Here is a 17376-nt window from a genome sequence, read left to right as displayed (position 1 = left end):
GGGTGAGTATATATTTGTGTTGCATGTATTTTATACTGTGGCCCACCTCCTAGTTATGTATAGTTGAGATTGAGGCTCTGTCTGTACTTATATATATATGTGCACCGGCACCACATCAATACAAAGAATATTGTATTGCCAAACTATCTCTCTACAACTCTAATGTTGCCGAATTCTCGTTCCTTTATGTTTCTATTTATCAGACTACTGGTATTTGGTTGTGTGCATTTTAATTATGCAGAGGTCGAGTGATACTCTACATTTAAGATAATAAAAGCCCCTTTTATCGAAAAAAACGACGAGACGAACCAACAAACGCACACGTAAATTCATGGTGTACGTATGTACATGCAAAATTTTGCAGTAACCATGCAAATCCATGGATCGCACACGTAAAAGTAGCTTTACAATAATCTACTGGACTGTAGCATGAATTGTGCATATCGAGAGGCAAATTAACGAGTAAAAAAAGATCTAGAAAATACAAGTAATCATCATCTCAGGCTCAGGCTCCGAGCTCGATCGATCTTGCACTTGCAGCTGTATCATCATGCATGCATGCATGCATCTTTAATTTCTGCTTTCGTAACGAACGTACGTAGTAGTGTTGATTGGAATGGTTGGATTAGTAGCTGTAGTTCTTGACGAACATGCCCTCCTTGGCCTCGGCGGCTTCGCCGTCGCTGGTGTACTTTCCGAGCTGCGCGAGTGAGTTGGCCTTGGCACGCAGCAGCAGCGCCTCCTGCGCCGCCTTGACGTTCTCCGGCCGGCCGCCCCACGTCTTGAGGCACGTGTTCTGCAGCGCCCTGGCGTAGGAGAAGGAGACGTGCCACGGGTTGGGCCCCTGGTTCATGGCGTTGAGGTTGAGCGTGGCCTCCACCTCGGACTGCCCTCCCGACAGGAACATAATGCCGGGGACGGCGGGCGGCACGCGGCGGCTGAGGAGCTTGAGGGTGTAGTCGGCGACCTGCTCCGGCGTGGCCCTGTCCTTGCACTCGGCGCCGGGGGTGACCATGCTGGGTTTGAGCAAGATGCCCTCGAACATGACGTTGTTCTGGGCCATCTGGTAGAAGGTCTCGGCCCACACCTTCTGCGCCACCTCGAAGGTGCGCTCGATGCCGTGCTCCCCGTCCAGCAGGATCTCCGGCTCCACGATGGGCACCAGACCGTTGTCCTGCGAGATGGCGGCGTAGCGGGCGAGGCCCCATGCGGCCTCCTTGACAGCCAGCTCGGAGGGGCCGTTGGGGATGCTGACCACGGTGCGCCACTTGGCGAAGCGGGCGCCCTGCTGGTAGTAGGCGGCCTCCCGGGAGGCGAGGCCGTCGAGACCCTGGCACCAAGACTCGTCGTTGGAGCCGGTGAGCGGCACCAGGCCCTTGTCCACCTTGATCCCGGGCACGATGCCCTGCTCCACCAGGATGTCGACGATCTTCTTGCCGTCGACGGTGGACTGGTAGAGCGTCTCCTCGAAGAGGATGGCGCCGGAGATGTGGTTGCCGAGGCCAGGGACGGAGACCAGCAGCGTGCGGAACGCCTGCCGGTTCGCCTCTGTGTTCTCCAGGCCGATCGAGTCGAGGCGCTTCCCGCAGGTGGCGTTGGACTCGTCCATGGCCAGGATGCCGCGCCCCGGCGACGCGATGGTTTTCTGCACGTGCGTGCAAAGCAGCAGCAGCATGTCAGTCCAGTCCAGTCCATGAGTGAATTATACTAGTAGTACGTGTAATTCGGCCGGCGAGAAGCTGCCTGCAGCGTACGTACCGCGGTCTTGACGAGCTCATCGTCGTAGGCGCCGGCGCGGACGACCATGGACACCCTCGGGGCGGCGACCTGGCGCGCGACGCCCCATTCGGCCTTCTTGGGGAGGAAGGAGGACTTGAGGAGAGTAGCAGATGCCATGTCCTTTCTTCTTCTTCTTCTTACTTTCTTGCTTGCCTGCCTGCCACTGACCTCAAGCTCAAGGTGCTAGCTATCCTCTCTGCCTCGCTGAGGCCAATGGACTCGTATTTGAATGGGTGGCACGAGGGGATATGAGGTGTGGGGTGGAGGTTTGGATGGCTCAATGTCTGGCTGTCCGTCCATCGCCCCAGTCATCACCCCTTTTTTAATGCACAATTGCAATTCCCCATGTTTATGTGCACCGTGTAAAACAAAAAGGCAAGAAAATCCCTGCACCTCATCCATCCGTGGGAACGCTGCTGGCCTCAAGATGGCTGACATCATCACCTGCGGCCGCGTTTCACCGGTAGCTTATGCCACAGATTTCTCGCATCCATGGATAGATAGATAGATAGATTCACCCCGCCCGGGGTGGTTGCCAAGCTTCCGCTTGGCTCTTTTTCTTTTCCGGATGGATCTCAGCAAGTTGCTGTTGGAAATATGAGCAAATTACTACGAAATTTAATTCGAATAAACAAAAGATAAATCATGTCCACAACAGCAGAGATTAAATTAATCATGCGAATTAGCATAGCAGATGAACATATCACATCTAGGGCACATACTAGAAGCATGAATTCTACCACGATCTCGAACAGGAAGGATAGAATCACATACGGTGCAGCACCGCCGGCGTTGACGTTGTCGCCCATGTCATCGAGGACGAGGTTGCCGAGGTCGGGGAAGAAGTCGTCGTTCGCGAAGTCGTCGCTGCCAGCAGTCGCGCGAGTGCGCTCCCCAAAAACCTGATCGCCCCTCTCCCGTACAGGATCACGAGAGGCGGGGTTCCAGAGGCCTGCTGTCCCTTCTCGCGGTGCACGCCGGAAGGAGGAATGGAGAAGACTTGCTTGGCGGCGCAATGATCTGGAACGGTGGTGAGAAACCATACGAAGCGGCGGCGGCTAGGGTAGACATCTGCCTGACTATATAGTGCGGGCCGGGTAGGTCGTGGGAGTAAATCCCACGTCCGAGTCGTCACGATCCAAAAGAATTGGAAACGGTTTAGTAATTAACGCATCCGTTAATTATTAATTAATGACTCATTAATTTTCCCATGCAGCAAAAATATAGACAACGTGCATAGCTCTGTCCCCGGCTCGGCTCAATCCCGCAATCCGCGGCGCGTCGTGACAAGGTGTGGCGTGGCGTGGCGTGGCGTGGCATGGCGAGAGCGAGGAGGAGGAGCGCGCGTGTAGGTCTCCTCTTCTCATGCTCATATAAGTGGTAGAAGAGCTCACCTTATAAAGAGGTGCAACTCTCTCTCAACTTCCGGGGTGGGACTAAACTTTAGCCTCACTCACTCCACTCACATGTGTGCATGAATGGGCCAAGAGAATTTCAGAATTTTCGTTGGGTTTTGGGCCAAAGGCCTACTAGCAAAATTCCAACAATCCCCCACAAAGTCTCATTGGCACATCTCATCATTTAGTTCCGAAACATTGTTTTATATATCGGTGCTTAGTGGAGACTGTGAAGTTGAACTTCCACTTAGAAATTTATGCTACACTAGATCACAACTTGAATAGTGGACTATGCCTTGAACTACAAGTTTTCTGTGAAACTAGTTTCACACAAATTCTTGACCGATACTAGGCTGCCGCAAGGCTTCCCCGCGGGTGGAGCGTATACGTCATACTCCAGGGCCTTTCATGAATTTATTAGAGAACACCTAATTCTCACAGACTGCGACGTTAATAGTCAAATTCATATAGGTGTGTTTCTCAGAAGATGTCTTGCAGGGCAACATCTCTGCTTACCTGAATAAGCTACTTGGAACACATTAAGATAAGTATCAACCTGCCATGCAGATCAGGAGAGTATTGCATCTTCACGGAGTGGGATAATTAATACAGGGATACTCTCCTCCCAGCTGACCAACAGCTTGTCTCCCACTTCTACTTCACGGGATCTCCGATCACATAGAGTGGGTTACCACTATGGACAACTCATGCGGTGGGTCTCAAACCCATCTCCATCGATGCATTATCTATCACATTACGTGATAGACCCTTTGTGAAGGGATCTGCCAAGTTTTTCGACGTTTGGATATAATCCAACATAATAACTCCGGAGTTCCTCAATTTTCTGACAGATTTTAGTCTCCTCTTCACATGCCTTGAGGACTTCATATTGTCCTTAGAACTGTTTATCTTGACGATCACAGTTTGATTATCACAGTTCATTAGGATAGGGGGTATTGGTTTTTCAACCATAGGTAAGTCCATCAAGAGTTCACGAAGCCACTCTATTTCAACAGTGGCAGTGTCTAATGCTGTGAGTTCTGCTTCCATAGTTGACCTCGTTAAGATGGTCTGCTTGCAAGACTTCCAGGAAACAGCGCCACCACCAAGTGTAAAAACATAACCACTTGTGGCCTTAATCTCATCAGCATCAGATATCCAGTTTGAGTCACTATAACCCTCTAGTACCCTTGGATACCGGTGTAGTGAATCTCATAGCTCGCGGTGCCTTTCAAATAGCGCATAACTCTCTCAAGCGCATGCCAACGATCATCTCCCGGTTTTGACACAAACCGACTCAGTTTGCTCACAGCAAAAGAGATGTCAGGCCTCGTGGCACTCGCCAAATACATAAGTGAGCCAATAATCTGAGAATACCTCAGTTGATCTCTAGCAATCCGTCGATTCTTTCGAAGCAACACACTAGCATCATATGGAGTTGGAGAAGGCGTGCAGTCGCTATACCCAAAACGACTCAAGACCTTTTCCACATAATGAGACTGAAGCAGTGTGATCCCACCATTCTCATCTCTCAACAGCTTGATGTTTAAGATAACATCAGCTACTCCTAGATCCTTCATCTCAAAATAGCAAGATAAGAAATCCTTAACCTCCTTGATTAAATCAAGTTTGGTTCCAAAGATCAATATGTCGTCGACATACAGACAAAGAATAACTCCTTCGCCCCCACCATAGCGATAGTACACGCACTTGTCACCATCGTTTACTACAAAGCCGACAGTAGTTAATGTTCTTTCGAACTTCTCATGCCACTCCTTAGGAGCTTGTTTAAGGCCATATAAAGACTTTAATAACTTGCACACCTTTCCTTCCTGACCAGGTACTACAAAACTATCTGGCTGATCCATGTAAATTTCCTCCTTCAACTCTCCATTGAGGAAAGCCGTCTTAACGTCCATTTGATGAACGAGAAGACCATGTGAGGCAGCCAGTGATAGTAGCACCCGAATTGTGGTCAGTCTAGCCACGGGTGAGTAAGTATCAAATAAGTCTTCACCTTCTTTCTGGTATAACCCTTGGCCACAAGCCGTGCCTTGTACTTTTCAATCGTACCATCAGGTCTAAGCTTCTTCTTGAACACCCACTTACATCCTACAGGTTTGCACCCATAAGGACGGTCAGTGATCTCCCAGGTACCGTTAGCTAAGATGGAATCCATCTCGCTACGTACAGCTTCCTTCCAGTAGTCAGCATCAGGAGATGCATAGGCTTCTAAAATAGTCCTGGGTGTGTCATCCACGAGGTACACAATGAAATCATCACCAAAAGAATTTGCAGTCCTCTGTCTCTTACTCCTCACAGGAGTTCCATTGTTACCCTCAACAGGATTCTCAACGTGTTCCATCGCAATGGTGGGTTCAGGAATTATAGTGAATTCCTCACTAGATGGAGTAGGTATCTCCTAATTTGATGAACTCGACATATCCTTCATAGTAAATATGTCCTCAAAGAAAGTTGCATTATTTGATTCCATAATCGTACCAACATGCATGTCGGATACCTCAGATTTTATTATCAAAAATCTATAGCCGATGCTATGAAAAGCATAGCCCAGAAGAACACAATCCACGGTTTTTGGTCCAAGCTTGCGCTTCTTGGGAATTGGTATATTGACTTTCGCCAAACAACCCCAAGTACATAGGTAAGAGAGTTTCAACCTTTTCCGTTCCCATTCCTCAAATGGAGTCATGGTCTTATGCTTTGTGGGAACTCGGTTTAGGACATGACACGCAGTCATTAGCGCCTCCCCCCACCATTCCGTGGATAGACCCGAAGTGTCTAACATGGTGTTAACCATATCAGTTAGAGTTCGGTTCTTTCTTTCGGCTACCCCATTTGACTGGGGTGAGTAGGGAGGCGTCCTCTCATGGATTATACCATGTTCCGCATAAAACAGATCAAATTCATTGGAAAAATACTCTCCACCACGATCGGACCTAAGCCATTTAATTTTTCGATCAAGTTGGTTCTCTGCCTCAGCTTTATAGTTTTTAAAGAAAGTCAAAGCCTCATATTTTGATTTTAGAAGATACACATAACAATATCTAGTGGAGTCATCAATCAACGTCATGAAGTATCTCTTTCCACCTTTTGTCAACACGCCATTCATCTCACAAAGATCAGAATGTGTAAGCTCTAGTGGCGCCAAGTCTCTTGCCTCTGCAGTCTTATGGGACTTGTGAGGTTGCTTAGCTTGCACACATACTTGGCACTTGGAGCCTTTGACAGTAGAGATTTTCGTAATTAAATTCATATTGGCTAACCGCGTCATGCAACCAAAGTTAATATGACAGAGTCGTGAATGCCAAATATCAGACTCATTATTGTGGCAAACATTATTAATAACTTTAGTGCTAATATCTGACAAAGATAGGCGGAACAAGCCTCCGCACTCATAGCCTTTTCCAACAAATTGTCCACACTTAGAAATTACAACTTTATTGGATTCGAAAACCAACTTAAAACCATCTCGACATAAACGGGAACTGCTAACGAGATTTTTATTGATGGACGGCACATGATGAACGTTCTTCAGACGCACAGTCTTCCCCGAAGTAAACTTCAGATCGACCGTACCAACACCTCGAACGATGGCATGTGACCTGTTCCCCATCAGCACGGGTGAAGTCCCTGTTGCCTTGTAAGAAGAAAACATGGAGGCGTCAGAACAAACATGTACATTGGCACCGGTGTCAATTAACCAATCAGGGGATTGAAATACTGAAAGGATGGTAGGAAAAATACCGTACCCTGATTCCTTCGTATCAGTATCACCGATGACAACATTAGCGGACTTGCCGCTCTTCTCATGTTCACGCTCCTCAAAGCGGTTAGGACACTTCGGAGCCCAGTGATTAGGATCACCGCAGACATGGCAAAGTCCCTTCCCCTTCTTATGAGAATTCTTCTTGAAGTTGGTAGAATGTGATGGCTTGTTCTTTGTATCAAACTTGCCTTTGCCCTGAGTTTTGTTCTTATTGTTTTTGAACTTGTTGGGCTGGGAGTTCTTCTTCTGTACCATGTGGGCCCTAGAACCTCCCTCAGCAACTCGAGCACGTGTGTCCTTTGCTCTCGCCTTCTCTTCAACATCAAGAGTACCAATGAGATCCGCAACGGAAAACTCATGTCTCTTGTGTTTCAGGGAAGTAGCAAAATTGTTCCACGAAGGTGGAAGCTTGGCAATGATGCCTCCAGCAACAAATTTGTCCGGCAACACACACTTGAAGTACTCAAGTTCTTTTGCGAGCGACTGTATCTCATGAGCCTGTTGTACAACAGGGCGCTCATCAGTCATCTTGTAGTCATAGAATTGCTCCATGACGTACAACTCGCTGTCGGCGTCCGAGGCACCAAACTTGGCCTCGAGCGCAGCCCACATGTCTTTGCCGTTGTCAAACGACATATACGAATCCACAATGGAGTCATCAAGAACACTCAGAAGAGTGCCTTTAAAGAGGGTATCGATCTTCTCAAAAGCTTCCAGCTGTGCTGGATTAAGATCGCCCTCAGGCTTGCCCTTGGTGGCATCATATGTAACACCCTCGATGCGACTATAGCTCCCACGTGTCGAGGCACGACTTAGAGACATAATCGCATTGAAGGCATATGTCGCAAGTTAGGCAATCTTCACAACATCCCATGTAATATAAATAATAAAGGGGAGATAACATAGTTGGCTTACACTCGCCACATCAATCAAGTACATAAATAACATTACATCATCCAAACACTCATGGCCCGACTACGGCGCCAAAATAAAAGAAGAACCCCAATGCGACAAAGGTCCCTGATCGACCCCAACTGGGCTCCACTACTGATCAACTAGAAAGAAGACAACACAAAGGACAAGATCTTCATCGAGCTCCTCCTGAACTTGGTTGCGTCATCTGCACGGACTCATCGGCACCTGCAAGCTGGTTTTGGAAGTATCTGTGAGCCACAGGGACTCAGCAATCTCGCACCCACGCGATCAAGACTATTTAAGCTTATGGGTAAGGTAAAGGTATGAGGTGGAGCTGCAGCAAGCGACTAGCATATATGGTGGCTAACATACGCAAATGAGAGCGAGAAGAGAAGGCAAAGCACGGTCGATAAAAGTATGATCACGAAGTGATCCTATAACAACCTACGTCAAGTATAACTCCAACAACCGTGTTCACTTCCCGAACCCCGCCGGAAAGAGACCATCACGGTTACACACGCGGTTGATTCATTTTAATTAAGGTCGACTTTAGGTTTTCTACAACCGGACGTTAACAAATTCCCATCTGCCCATAACCGCGGGCACGGCTTTCGAAAGTTCAAATCCATGCAGGAGTGTCCCAACTTAGCCCATCACAAGCTCTCACGGTCAACGAAGGAATAGACCTCCACCCGGGACATTCCGATCAGACTCGGTATCCCGGTACAACAAGACATTTCGACAGGGTAAAACTAAACCAGCAACCCCGCCCAAATGTGCCGACAAATCCCGATAGGAGTTGCACATATCTCTTTCTCAGGGCACACCGGATTGTCTAAACTTCCAGTAGGCCAGCCCAGAGTTGCCCCTGGTGGCCACCGGTGGCTGACAGTTTGGACCAACACTCAGGGGAGCACTGGCCCGGGGGGGGGGGGTAAATAATGATGACCCTTGGGCTGGCCGACCCAAGGGAAAGAAAAGGCTAGGTGGCGAATGGTAAAACCAATGTTGGGCATTGCTGGAAGAGCTTTACTTAAGGCGAACTGTCAAGGGGTTCCCATTATAGCCCAACCGCGTAAGGGACGCAAAATCCGGGAACATAACATCGATATGACGGAAACTAGGGCGGCAAGAGTGGAACAAAACACCAGGCATAAGGCCGAGACTTCCACCCTTTACCAAGTACATAGATGCATTAATTAAATAAGATATATTGTGATATCCCAACGAGTAAACGTGTTCCAACAAGGAACAACATCTCCATGTTCCAATCAAGGAACAAACTTCAATCTTCACCTGCAACTAACAACGCTATAAGAGGGGCTGAGCAAAGCGGTAACATAGCCAATCAACGGTTTGCTAGGACAAGGTGTGTTAGAGTCTTGGTTCAAAAATATGGGTGGCATGATAAGCAAGTGGTAGGTATCGCAGCATAGGCATAGCAAAAGAGCGAGCATCTAGCAAAGCAAAGATAGTAGTGATTTCGAGGGTATGATCATCTTGCTTGAGATCCCACATGGAAGAAGAACGAGTCCATGAAGAAGACAAACGGACATAGACGAATGGGTCCTCACAATCACGACGTTATCGGAACCAACCCGAAGAAGCAAACACAGGAAAAGAAGCACACAACATAGTAAACAAACCACACATGAACATGGTATGATTTGCGGGATGCGGTATGCGATGCATATGCAAGATATGACAGGAAATGCATGAACCTGGCCTCAACTTGGGAATCCAAGTGTGTCACTGGAAAGATCAGATGAAACCGCTTGAAAATGATATAAATAACGCCGGAATCGGAGTTACGGTTTGGAAATGGCAAGCGATTCAAATATGACACCGGTCTGCGTTTTACAGCAAGTAGCCAACTAAATGCAATGAGATGAACATGCTACAGCAACCAAACATGACAACAAAATACATGGCAGGGATGCATTCAAGATTCTTAACAAAAGTCTAGCACTGAGCTATGCCCAATTCATCCATTAACAGGTTCAAACAAGCATGGCAAAAATGCATATGACAAACAGATCTCAGACTTAGTGAAATTAACACAAGCCTGGAATTTCAGATCAGGTAGCCCTCTTCGGAGCAACAAAACTACATGCTACAGGATCTGAACATGGCAAAGTAAAGCATGGAATGGAGCTACTCAAAGAGCTTAACAAAAGTCCCTTAGTGACCTTGAGCCAAAAGGGATCATAAAATACATTTGCAAGCATGTGAACATAGCAAAAACATAATCAGTTTTCAGACTTAGTGAAAACTGACACATGCTGAAACATAACTCAAGTAGGCATGTTTACGAGCTCGATGCACTCACTACGGTGCAAGTCATGGCAAGACAAGCATACATCCATCAAGAAGGCACAAAATGCAATCTAGACATGGCAAGAACAATAGCATAGCATGCACGGATCAACCACAACATCATCGGCAAAATTGCAAACAAGTTGACAATCTGCCCAGATTCACAAAATAGCAAAAGTAGAGCTCGATTGACTCAAGCTAGGGTGCTCCATAATTGCAAACAAAGACATGGATGGATAGAGCACTACAAGATTAACAAAACATCCTTATTGATCATCCTCAAAAGAGGCACGGATCACTAGAAAATAACATGAACATATGGCATCATGAGATAAATAGATCAAGGACTTAGTGGAATTGCTAAGTCCCTGAAAACAGAATTACTAAGTGCACCACTTTGCAAGCTTGCACAAGTCACCACACACATCATAAAAATACATGGGTTGCACCTCTGGAAAGATGACAAAACCCTTAACAAAACACATGTAGAGCATCAGGGCATAGCATGCACACATTAATCATGGCAAAAATGACAAAAACCTAAATGGAGTAGCAGAACTGACAATTATCTCAAGTAGCCCTCTTTTAACAGCATTTCGGGCATCAAGATGAACTCAAATGAAAATGATGCAATGGAATGAAATGATGTACTCTCTGAGATGAACATTTCATATGCTATATGCATGAATCGGAGCTACGGATGCAAAGTTACGGGGCTACGAACATGAGCACATGGATCTAGGAATTTGGGGACTTAGTGAAAAAAACATGGGAGCAGGATAGCTAAAGTGTGCATGAGCGGGGTTTAGAGGGATGGCTCACCATGGGCTCGGCCCAGGACGACCGAGGACGAAGCGGGCCGGAGGGGCAGGCCAGCTGGGCCTGGATGCGGGGCCCATAGCGGGGTCAACGGGGGCTGGGCTAGAGGAAATGATCCGGCCGGTCGGAGCTGGGCCGCGGGCCCACGAGCGGAGGCGAGCGGGAGCCCCGTCGTGCTCCTCCTCGAGCTCGAAGCCGAGGGTGTTCATGGCGGCAGCGCGGTATCCTTTGGCCGGGCGGGCGCGCCGACGATGAGGGAACAGCGAGAGCAACGCCGAGACCGCAGATACGTGGCGGGGAGGTCGGCTCTCGCCGGATCTGGGCGGAGACGAGGGCCGGAATGACGGCGAGGCAGGAACTGGGTGGCGAGGCAGGAACTCCGGCGGGTCGCGGTGGCCGGCGACGACGCGCGGCGTCCCAGGCGAGAGGCGCGGAGGAGCGAGGCGCTCGGGCAAAGGCAGCGGCGCCTCCCGGGCGGCGGAGCGAGATGGGCCCACGCGGGCCGGCCTCGGGCCCTACGGGCCGCGGCGGAGAGAGAGAGCTGGCCGGGTGAGGTGGCGGGCGCCGATTGGCCTGGAGCGGCGGCGGGGATGACGTGGCGGCTCCCCATTGGTGGGAGTGAGGTGGCGGCGGGCGGTGGACACGTCCGGCGCGGCGTGGACGCGTCCGGCGGCGCGAGGAGAGTGATTATAGGGTTTCAACCGCGAATATTTCGGAGGGGATCACATATATATAGGTAGAGGGAGCTAGGAGAGTCCAAATGAGGTGCGGTTTTCGGCCACGCGATCGTGATCGAACGACCGAGATGATGGAGGAGGTTTAGGTGGGTTTTGGTCCAAAATGGTGGGGTATTGGGCTGCAACACACACGAGGCCTTTTTGGTCCCTCAGTTAACCGTTGGAGTATCAAACAAAGTCCAAATGATACAAAACTTGACAGGCGGTCTACCGGTAGTAAACCAAGGCCGCTTGGAAAGTCTCGGCCCAATCTGGAAATGTTTAATCCCCACACATGAAAGAAAGGTAGAAATGACCACCGGAGGAGAACGAAGCGCCGGATAGCAAAACGGACAACGGGGAAAATGCTCGGATGCCTGAGAAGAACATGTATGCAAATGAAATGCACATGATGACATGATATGCAATGCATGACACGCAAGCAATGACAACGCAACAATAGCGAATAACTGGATGACACCTGGCACATCGGTCTCGGGGCGTTACATCATAGCAGCACATCGGTCTCGGCACGTATTCTCATATGCGCAGCAAAACCACTCGGAGTAAATTGCCTATAATCAGGTTTTTGGATTGTTGAAAATATGAGCAAATTACTACGAGATTTAATCCGAATAAACAAAAGATAAATCATGACCACAGCAGCAGAGATTAAATTAATCATGCGAACTAGCATAGCAGATGAACATATCACATCTAGGGCACATACTAGAAGCATGAATTCTACCATGATCTCGAACAGGAAGGATAGAATCACATACGGTGCAGCGGGTGCAGCACCGCCGGCGTTGATGTTGTCGCCCATGTCGTCGAGGATGAGGTTGCCGAGGTCGGGGAAGAAGTCGTCGTTCGTGAAGTCGTCGCTGCCAGGAGTCGCGCGAGTGCGCTCCCCAAAAACCTGATCGCCCCTCTCCCGTACAGGATCACGAGAGGCAGGGTTCCGGAGGCCTGCTGTCCCTTCTCGCGGTGCACGCCAGAAGGAGGGATGGAGAAGACTTGCTTGGCGGCGCAATGATTTGGAACGGTGGTGAGAAACCATACGAAGCGGCGGCGGCTAGGGTAGATGTCTGCCTGACTATATAGTGCAGGCCGGGTAGGTCGTGGGAGTAAACCCCACGTCCCAGTTGTCACGATCCAAAAGAATCGGAAACGGTTCAGTAATTAACGCGTCCGTTAATTATTAATTAATGACTCATTAATTTTCCCATGCAGCAAAAATGTAGACAACGTGCATAGCTCTGTCCTCGGCTCGGCTCAATCCCGCAACCCGCGGCGCGTCGTGACGAGGCGTGGCGTGGCGAGGCGATCGAGGAGGAGGACCGCGCGTGTAGGTCTCCTCTTCTCATGCTCATACAAGTGGTAGAAGAGCTCACCTTATAAAGAGGTGCAACTCTCTCTCAACTTCCGGGGTGGGACTAAACTTTAGCCTCACTCACTCCACTCACATGTGTGCATGAATGGGCTAAGAGAATTTCAGAATTTTAGTTGGGCTTTGGGCCAAAGGCCTACTAGCAAAATTCCAACAGTTGCAAGCTGTGAGCTGCTTGCTAGCACAGTAGTAGTATGTGATTTCTGACTCACTGTCAGGTTTTGTAACTAAACTTAACTGAATCTATCACCGGCTCCCCTGTTCCTGCGTTCCGGATGGATCCTGAGCCGTCCATCAAGCATCTAACGGCTCTCCTAGTTAGATACCGGTTAACCTCGTGAGCATCTTTGTCACGTCGATCAAGCATCAGACGGTCCCCAAGCTCTCGAGCATCATTGTTGCCCCATCATGCACTTTTTTCTTCTTTCAGTCTTACTTTTCATCTGCTCCCTATTGTAATGGCTATAAGGCCACATTCTCCATTCATTCCGAGACCATCTTGATGTAATCGAGTTGTAAACCTAACTGCCTGTGGCGAGCTACAGTACTTCCGTGCATCAGTTTGGGTGCAGTCAGCGGCACAGTTTGGTTGATGAAGAGTGTTTCTTCAGCATTAAATTAGCAACCCCTGCTACCTGACCGTGCATCTTTTGAAGACGAGCCGCGGAGTAGGAGGTGAAAGGCGGTGGTAGACCGGTGAGAGGAGGACACCGACTGAATCCCTCCCTTCCCAACCCTTGTCCTTTTCTACAAGTGTGCGTATACAAGAAAGCAAGATGGCCAAAAGTGACTAATTCAAGGGACAACGCAAAATCTGGAATTGGAGTCTCTCGAGCTCGATGTCAAAAGCTTATAGAGAAATCAAGAAGAATATCGTAAGGAGTTTGAGGAGTTACTAGCAACGGTGAATAGAAAATCTCTCACAATGCAAAAGAACTTCGACAAGATCCTGCCCAATTTTAGACCCCTATTTTTGGATCCTCGGTTACAAGAAGAGGATGTAACTAAAGAACAATCTGACCAATATAGTGCTTCAAACAAAGCAACCCCTATAAGTGTAGCAGCTAGAGGCTCTGGAGTGTTAAGGGATCATACAGGAAAAGAGCTTAACTTGGATGTCACCCCGAAAACACCCTATGGACATCCTAATTATGGCAATACAAGACTTGAAGGTGCACATAGTCAAGGCTGAAGGAAATATTCCCTAGAGGCAATAATAAAGTTATTATTTATTTCCTTATATCATGATAAATGTTTATTATTCATGCTAGAATTGTATTAACCGGAAACATAATACATGTGTGAGTACATAGACAAACAGAGTGTCACTAGTATGCCTCTACTTGACTAGCTCATTGATCAAAGATGGTTAAGTTTCCTAACCATTGACATGGGTTTTGTCATTTGATTAACGGGATCACACCATTAGGAGAATGATGTGATTGACTTGACCCATTCCGTTAGCTTATCACCCGATCGTTTAGTATGTTGCTATTGCTTTCTTCATGACTTATACATGTTCCTATGACTATGAGATTATGCAACTCCCGTTTACCGGAGGAACACTTTGTGTGCTACCAAACGTCACAACATAATTGGGTGATTATAAAGGTGCTCTATAGGTGTCTCGAAGGTACTTGTTGGGTTGGCGTATTTCGAGATTAGGATTTGTCACCCCGATTGTCGGAGAGGTATCTCTGGGCCCTCTCGGTAATGCACATCACTTAAGCCTTGCAAGCATTGCAACTAATGAGTTAGTTGCGGGATGATGTATTACAAAACGAGTAAAGAGACTTGCCGGTAACGAGATTGAACTAGGTATTGAGATACCGACGATCGAATCTCGGGCAAGTAACATACCGATGACAAAGGGAACAACGTATGTTGTTATGTGGCCTGACCGATAAAGATCTTTGTAGAATATGTGGGAGCCAATATGAACATCCAGGTTTCGCTATTGGTTATTGACCGGAGACATGTCTCGGTCATGTCTACATAGTTCTCGAACCCGTAGGGTCCGCACGCTTAACGTTTCGATGACAGTTATATTATGAGTTTATATGTTTTGATGTACCGAAGGTTGTTCGGAGTCCCAGATGTGATCACGGACATGACGAGGAGTCTCAGAATGGTCGAGAAATGAAGATTGATATATTGGAAGCCTATGTTTGGATATCGGAAGTGTTCCGGGTGAAATCGGGATTTTACCGGAGTACCGGGAGGTTACCGGTGGGCCTTGGTGGAAAGAGAGGAGAGGCGGCCAGGGCATGGGACGCGCCCTCTCCCCCCTAGTCCGAATAGGACAAGGAGAGGGGGCGGCGCCCCCCCTTCCTTCTTCTCCTCCACCTCTTTCCCCTCTCTCTCCTAGTCCAACAAGGAAAAGGGGGGTCCTACTCCCGGTTGGAGTAGGACTCCTCCTGGCGCGCCCCTCTCTAGGCCGGCCGCACCCCCCTTGATCCTTTATATACAGGGGCAGGGGGCACCCCATAGACACAACAATTGATCATTTGATCTTTTAGCCGTGTGCGGTTCCCCCCTCACCATAGTCTACCTCGGTAATACTGTAGCGGTGCTTAGGCGAAGCCCTGCGTCGGTAGAACGTCATCATCGTCACCACGCCGTCGTGCTGACGAAACTCTCCCTCAATACTCGGCTGGATCGGAGTTCGAGGGACGTCATCGGGCAGAACGTGTGCTGAACTCGGAGGTGCCGTACGTCCGATACTTGATCGGTCGGATCGTGAAGACGTACGACTACATCAACCGCATTGTGCTAACGCTTCCACTTTCGGTCTACGAGGGTATGTAGACAACACTCTCCCCTCTGGTTGTTATGCATCACCATGATCTTGCGTGTGCGTAGGAAATTTTTTGAAATTACTACGTTCCCCAACAGTGGTATCAGAGCCAGGTTTTATGCGTAGATGTCATTTGCACGAGTAGAACACAAGTGAGTTGTGGACGATATAAGTCATACTGCTTACCAACATGTCATACTTTGGATCGGCGGTATTGTTGGATGAAGCGGCCCGGACCGACATTACGCGTACGCTTACGCGAGACTGGTTCTACCGACGTGCTTTGCACACAGGTGGCTGGCGGGTGTCAGTTTCTCCAACTTTAGTTGAACCGAGTGTGGCTACGCCCGGTCCTTGTGAAGGTTAAAACATCACCAACTTGACAAACTATCATTGTGATTTTGATGCGTAGGTAAGAACGGTTCTTGCTAAAGCCCGTAGCAGCCATGTAAAATTTGCAACAACAAAGTAGAGGACGTCTAACTTGTTTTTGCAGGGCATGTTGTGATGTGATATGGTCAAGACATGATGCTAAATTTTATTGTATGATATGATCATGTTTTGTAACCGAGTTATCGGCAACTGGCAGGAGCCATATGGTTGTCGTTTTATTGTATGCAATGCAATCGCCATGTAATGCTTTACTTTATCACTAAGCGGTAGCGATAGTCATGGAAGCATAAGATTGGCGAGACGACAACAATGCTATGATGGAGATCAAGGTGTCGCGCCGATGACGATGGTGATCATGATGGTGCTTTGGAGATGGAGATCACAAGCACAAGATGATGATGGCCATATCATATCACTTATATTGATTGCATGTGATGTTTATCTTTTATGCATCTTATCTTGCTTTGATTGACGGTAGCATTATAAGATGATCCCTCACTAAATTATCAAAGTATAAGTGTTCTCTCTGAGTATGCACCGTTGCGAAAGTTCTTCGTGCTGAGACACCATGTGATGATCGGGTGTGATATGCTCTACGTTCAAATACAACGGGTGCAAAACAGTTGCACACGCGGAATACTCAGGTTAAACTTGACGAGCCTAGCATATAACAGATATGGCCTCGGAACATGGAGACCGAAAGGTCGAGCATGAATCATATAGTAGATATGATCAACATAGTGATGTTCACCGTTGATATTACTCCATCTCACGTGATGATCGGACATGGTTTAGTTGATATGGATCACGTGATCACTTAGAGGATTAGAGGGATGTCTATCTAAGTGGGAGTTCTTAAATAATATGATTAATTGAACTTAAATTTATCATGAACTTAGTACCTGATAGTATCTTGCCTGTCTATGTTGATTTTAGATAGATGGCCCGTGCTGTTGTTCCGTTGAATTTTAATGCGTTCCTTGAGAAAGCAAAGTTGAAAGATGATGGTAGCAATTACACGGACTGGGTCCGTAACTTGAGGATTATCCTCATTGCTGCTCAGAAGA

General features: G+C 48.0%; 1 protein-coding gene across 1 annotated transcript; it reads right to left on the bottom strand.

Moving 5' to 3' along the window:
• Positions 1-306: 306 nt before the first annotated feature.
• On the bottom strand, positions 307-1997 carry LOC119300692 (fructose-bisphosphate aldolase, chloroplastic-like). Its single transcript, XM_037577591.1, has 2 exons — positions 1759-1997; positions 307-1645 (listed from the first exon to the last, which is right to left on the bottom strand). The coding sequence occupies exons 1-2, from the start codon at positions 1894-1896 to the stop codon at positions 626-628; spliced, it is 1158 nt and encodes a 385-aa protein (XP_037433488.1). The 5' UTR covers positions 1897-1997; the 3' UTR covers positions 307-625.
• Positions 1998-17376: the final 15379 nt, after the last annotated feature.

Source organism: Triticum dicoccoides, chromosome 5A (assembly GCF_002162155.2).
Source record: "Triticum dicoccoides isolate Atlit2015 ecotype Zavitan chromosome 5A, WEW_v2.0, whole genome shotgun sequence".
Taxonomy (NCBI): Eukaryota; Viridiplantae; Streptophyta; class Magnoliopsida; order Poales; family Poaceae; genus Triticum; species Triticum dicoccoides.
Note: the sequence above shows the minus strand (reverse complement) of the source record. Positions and strands in the feature narration are given on the sequence as shown.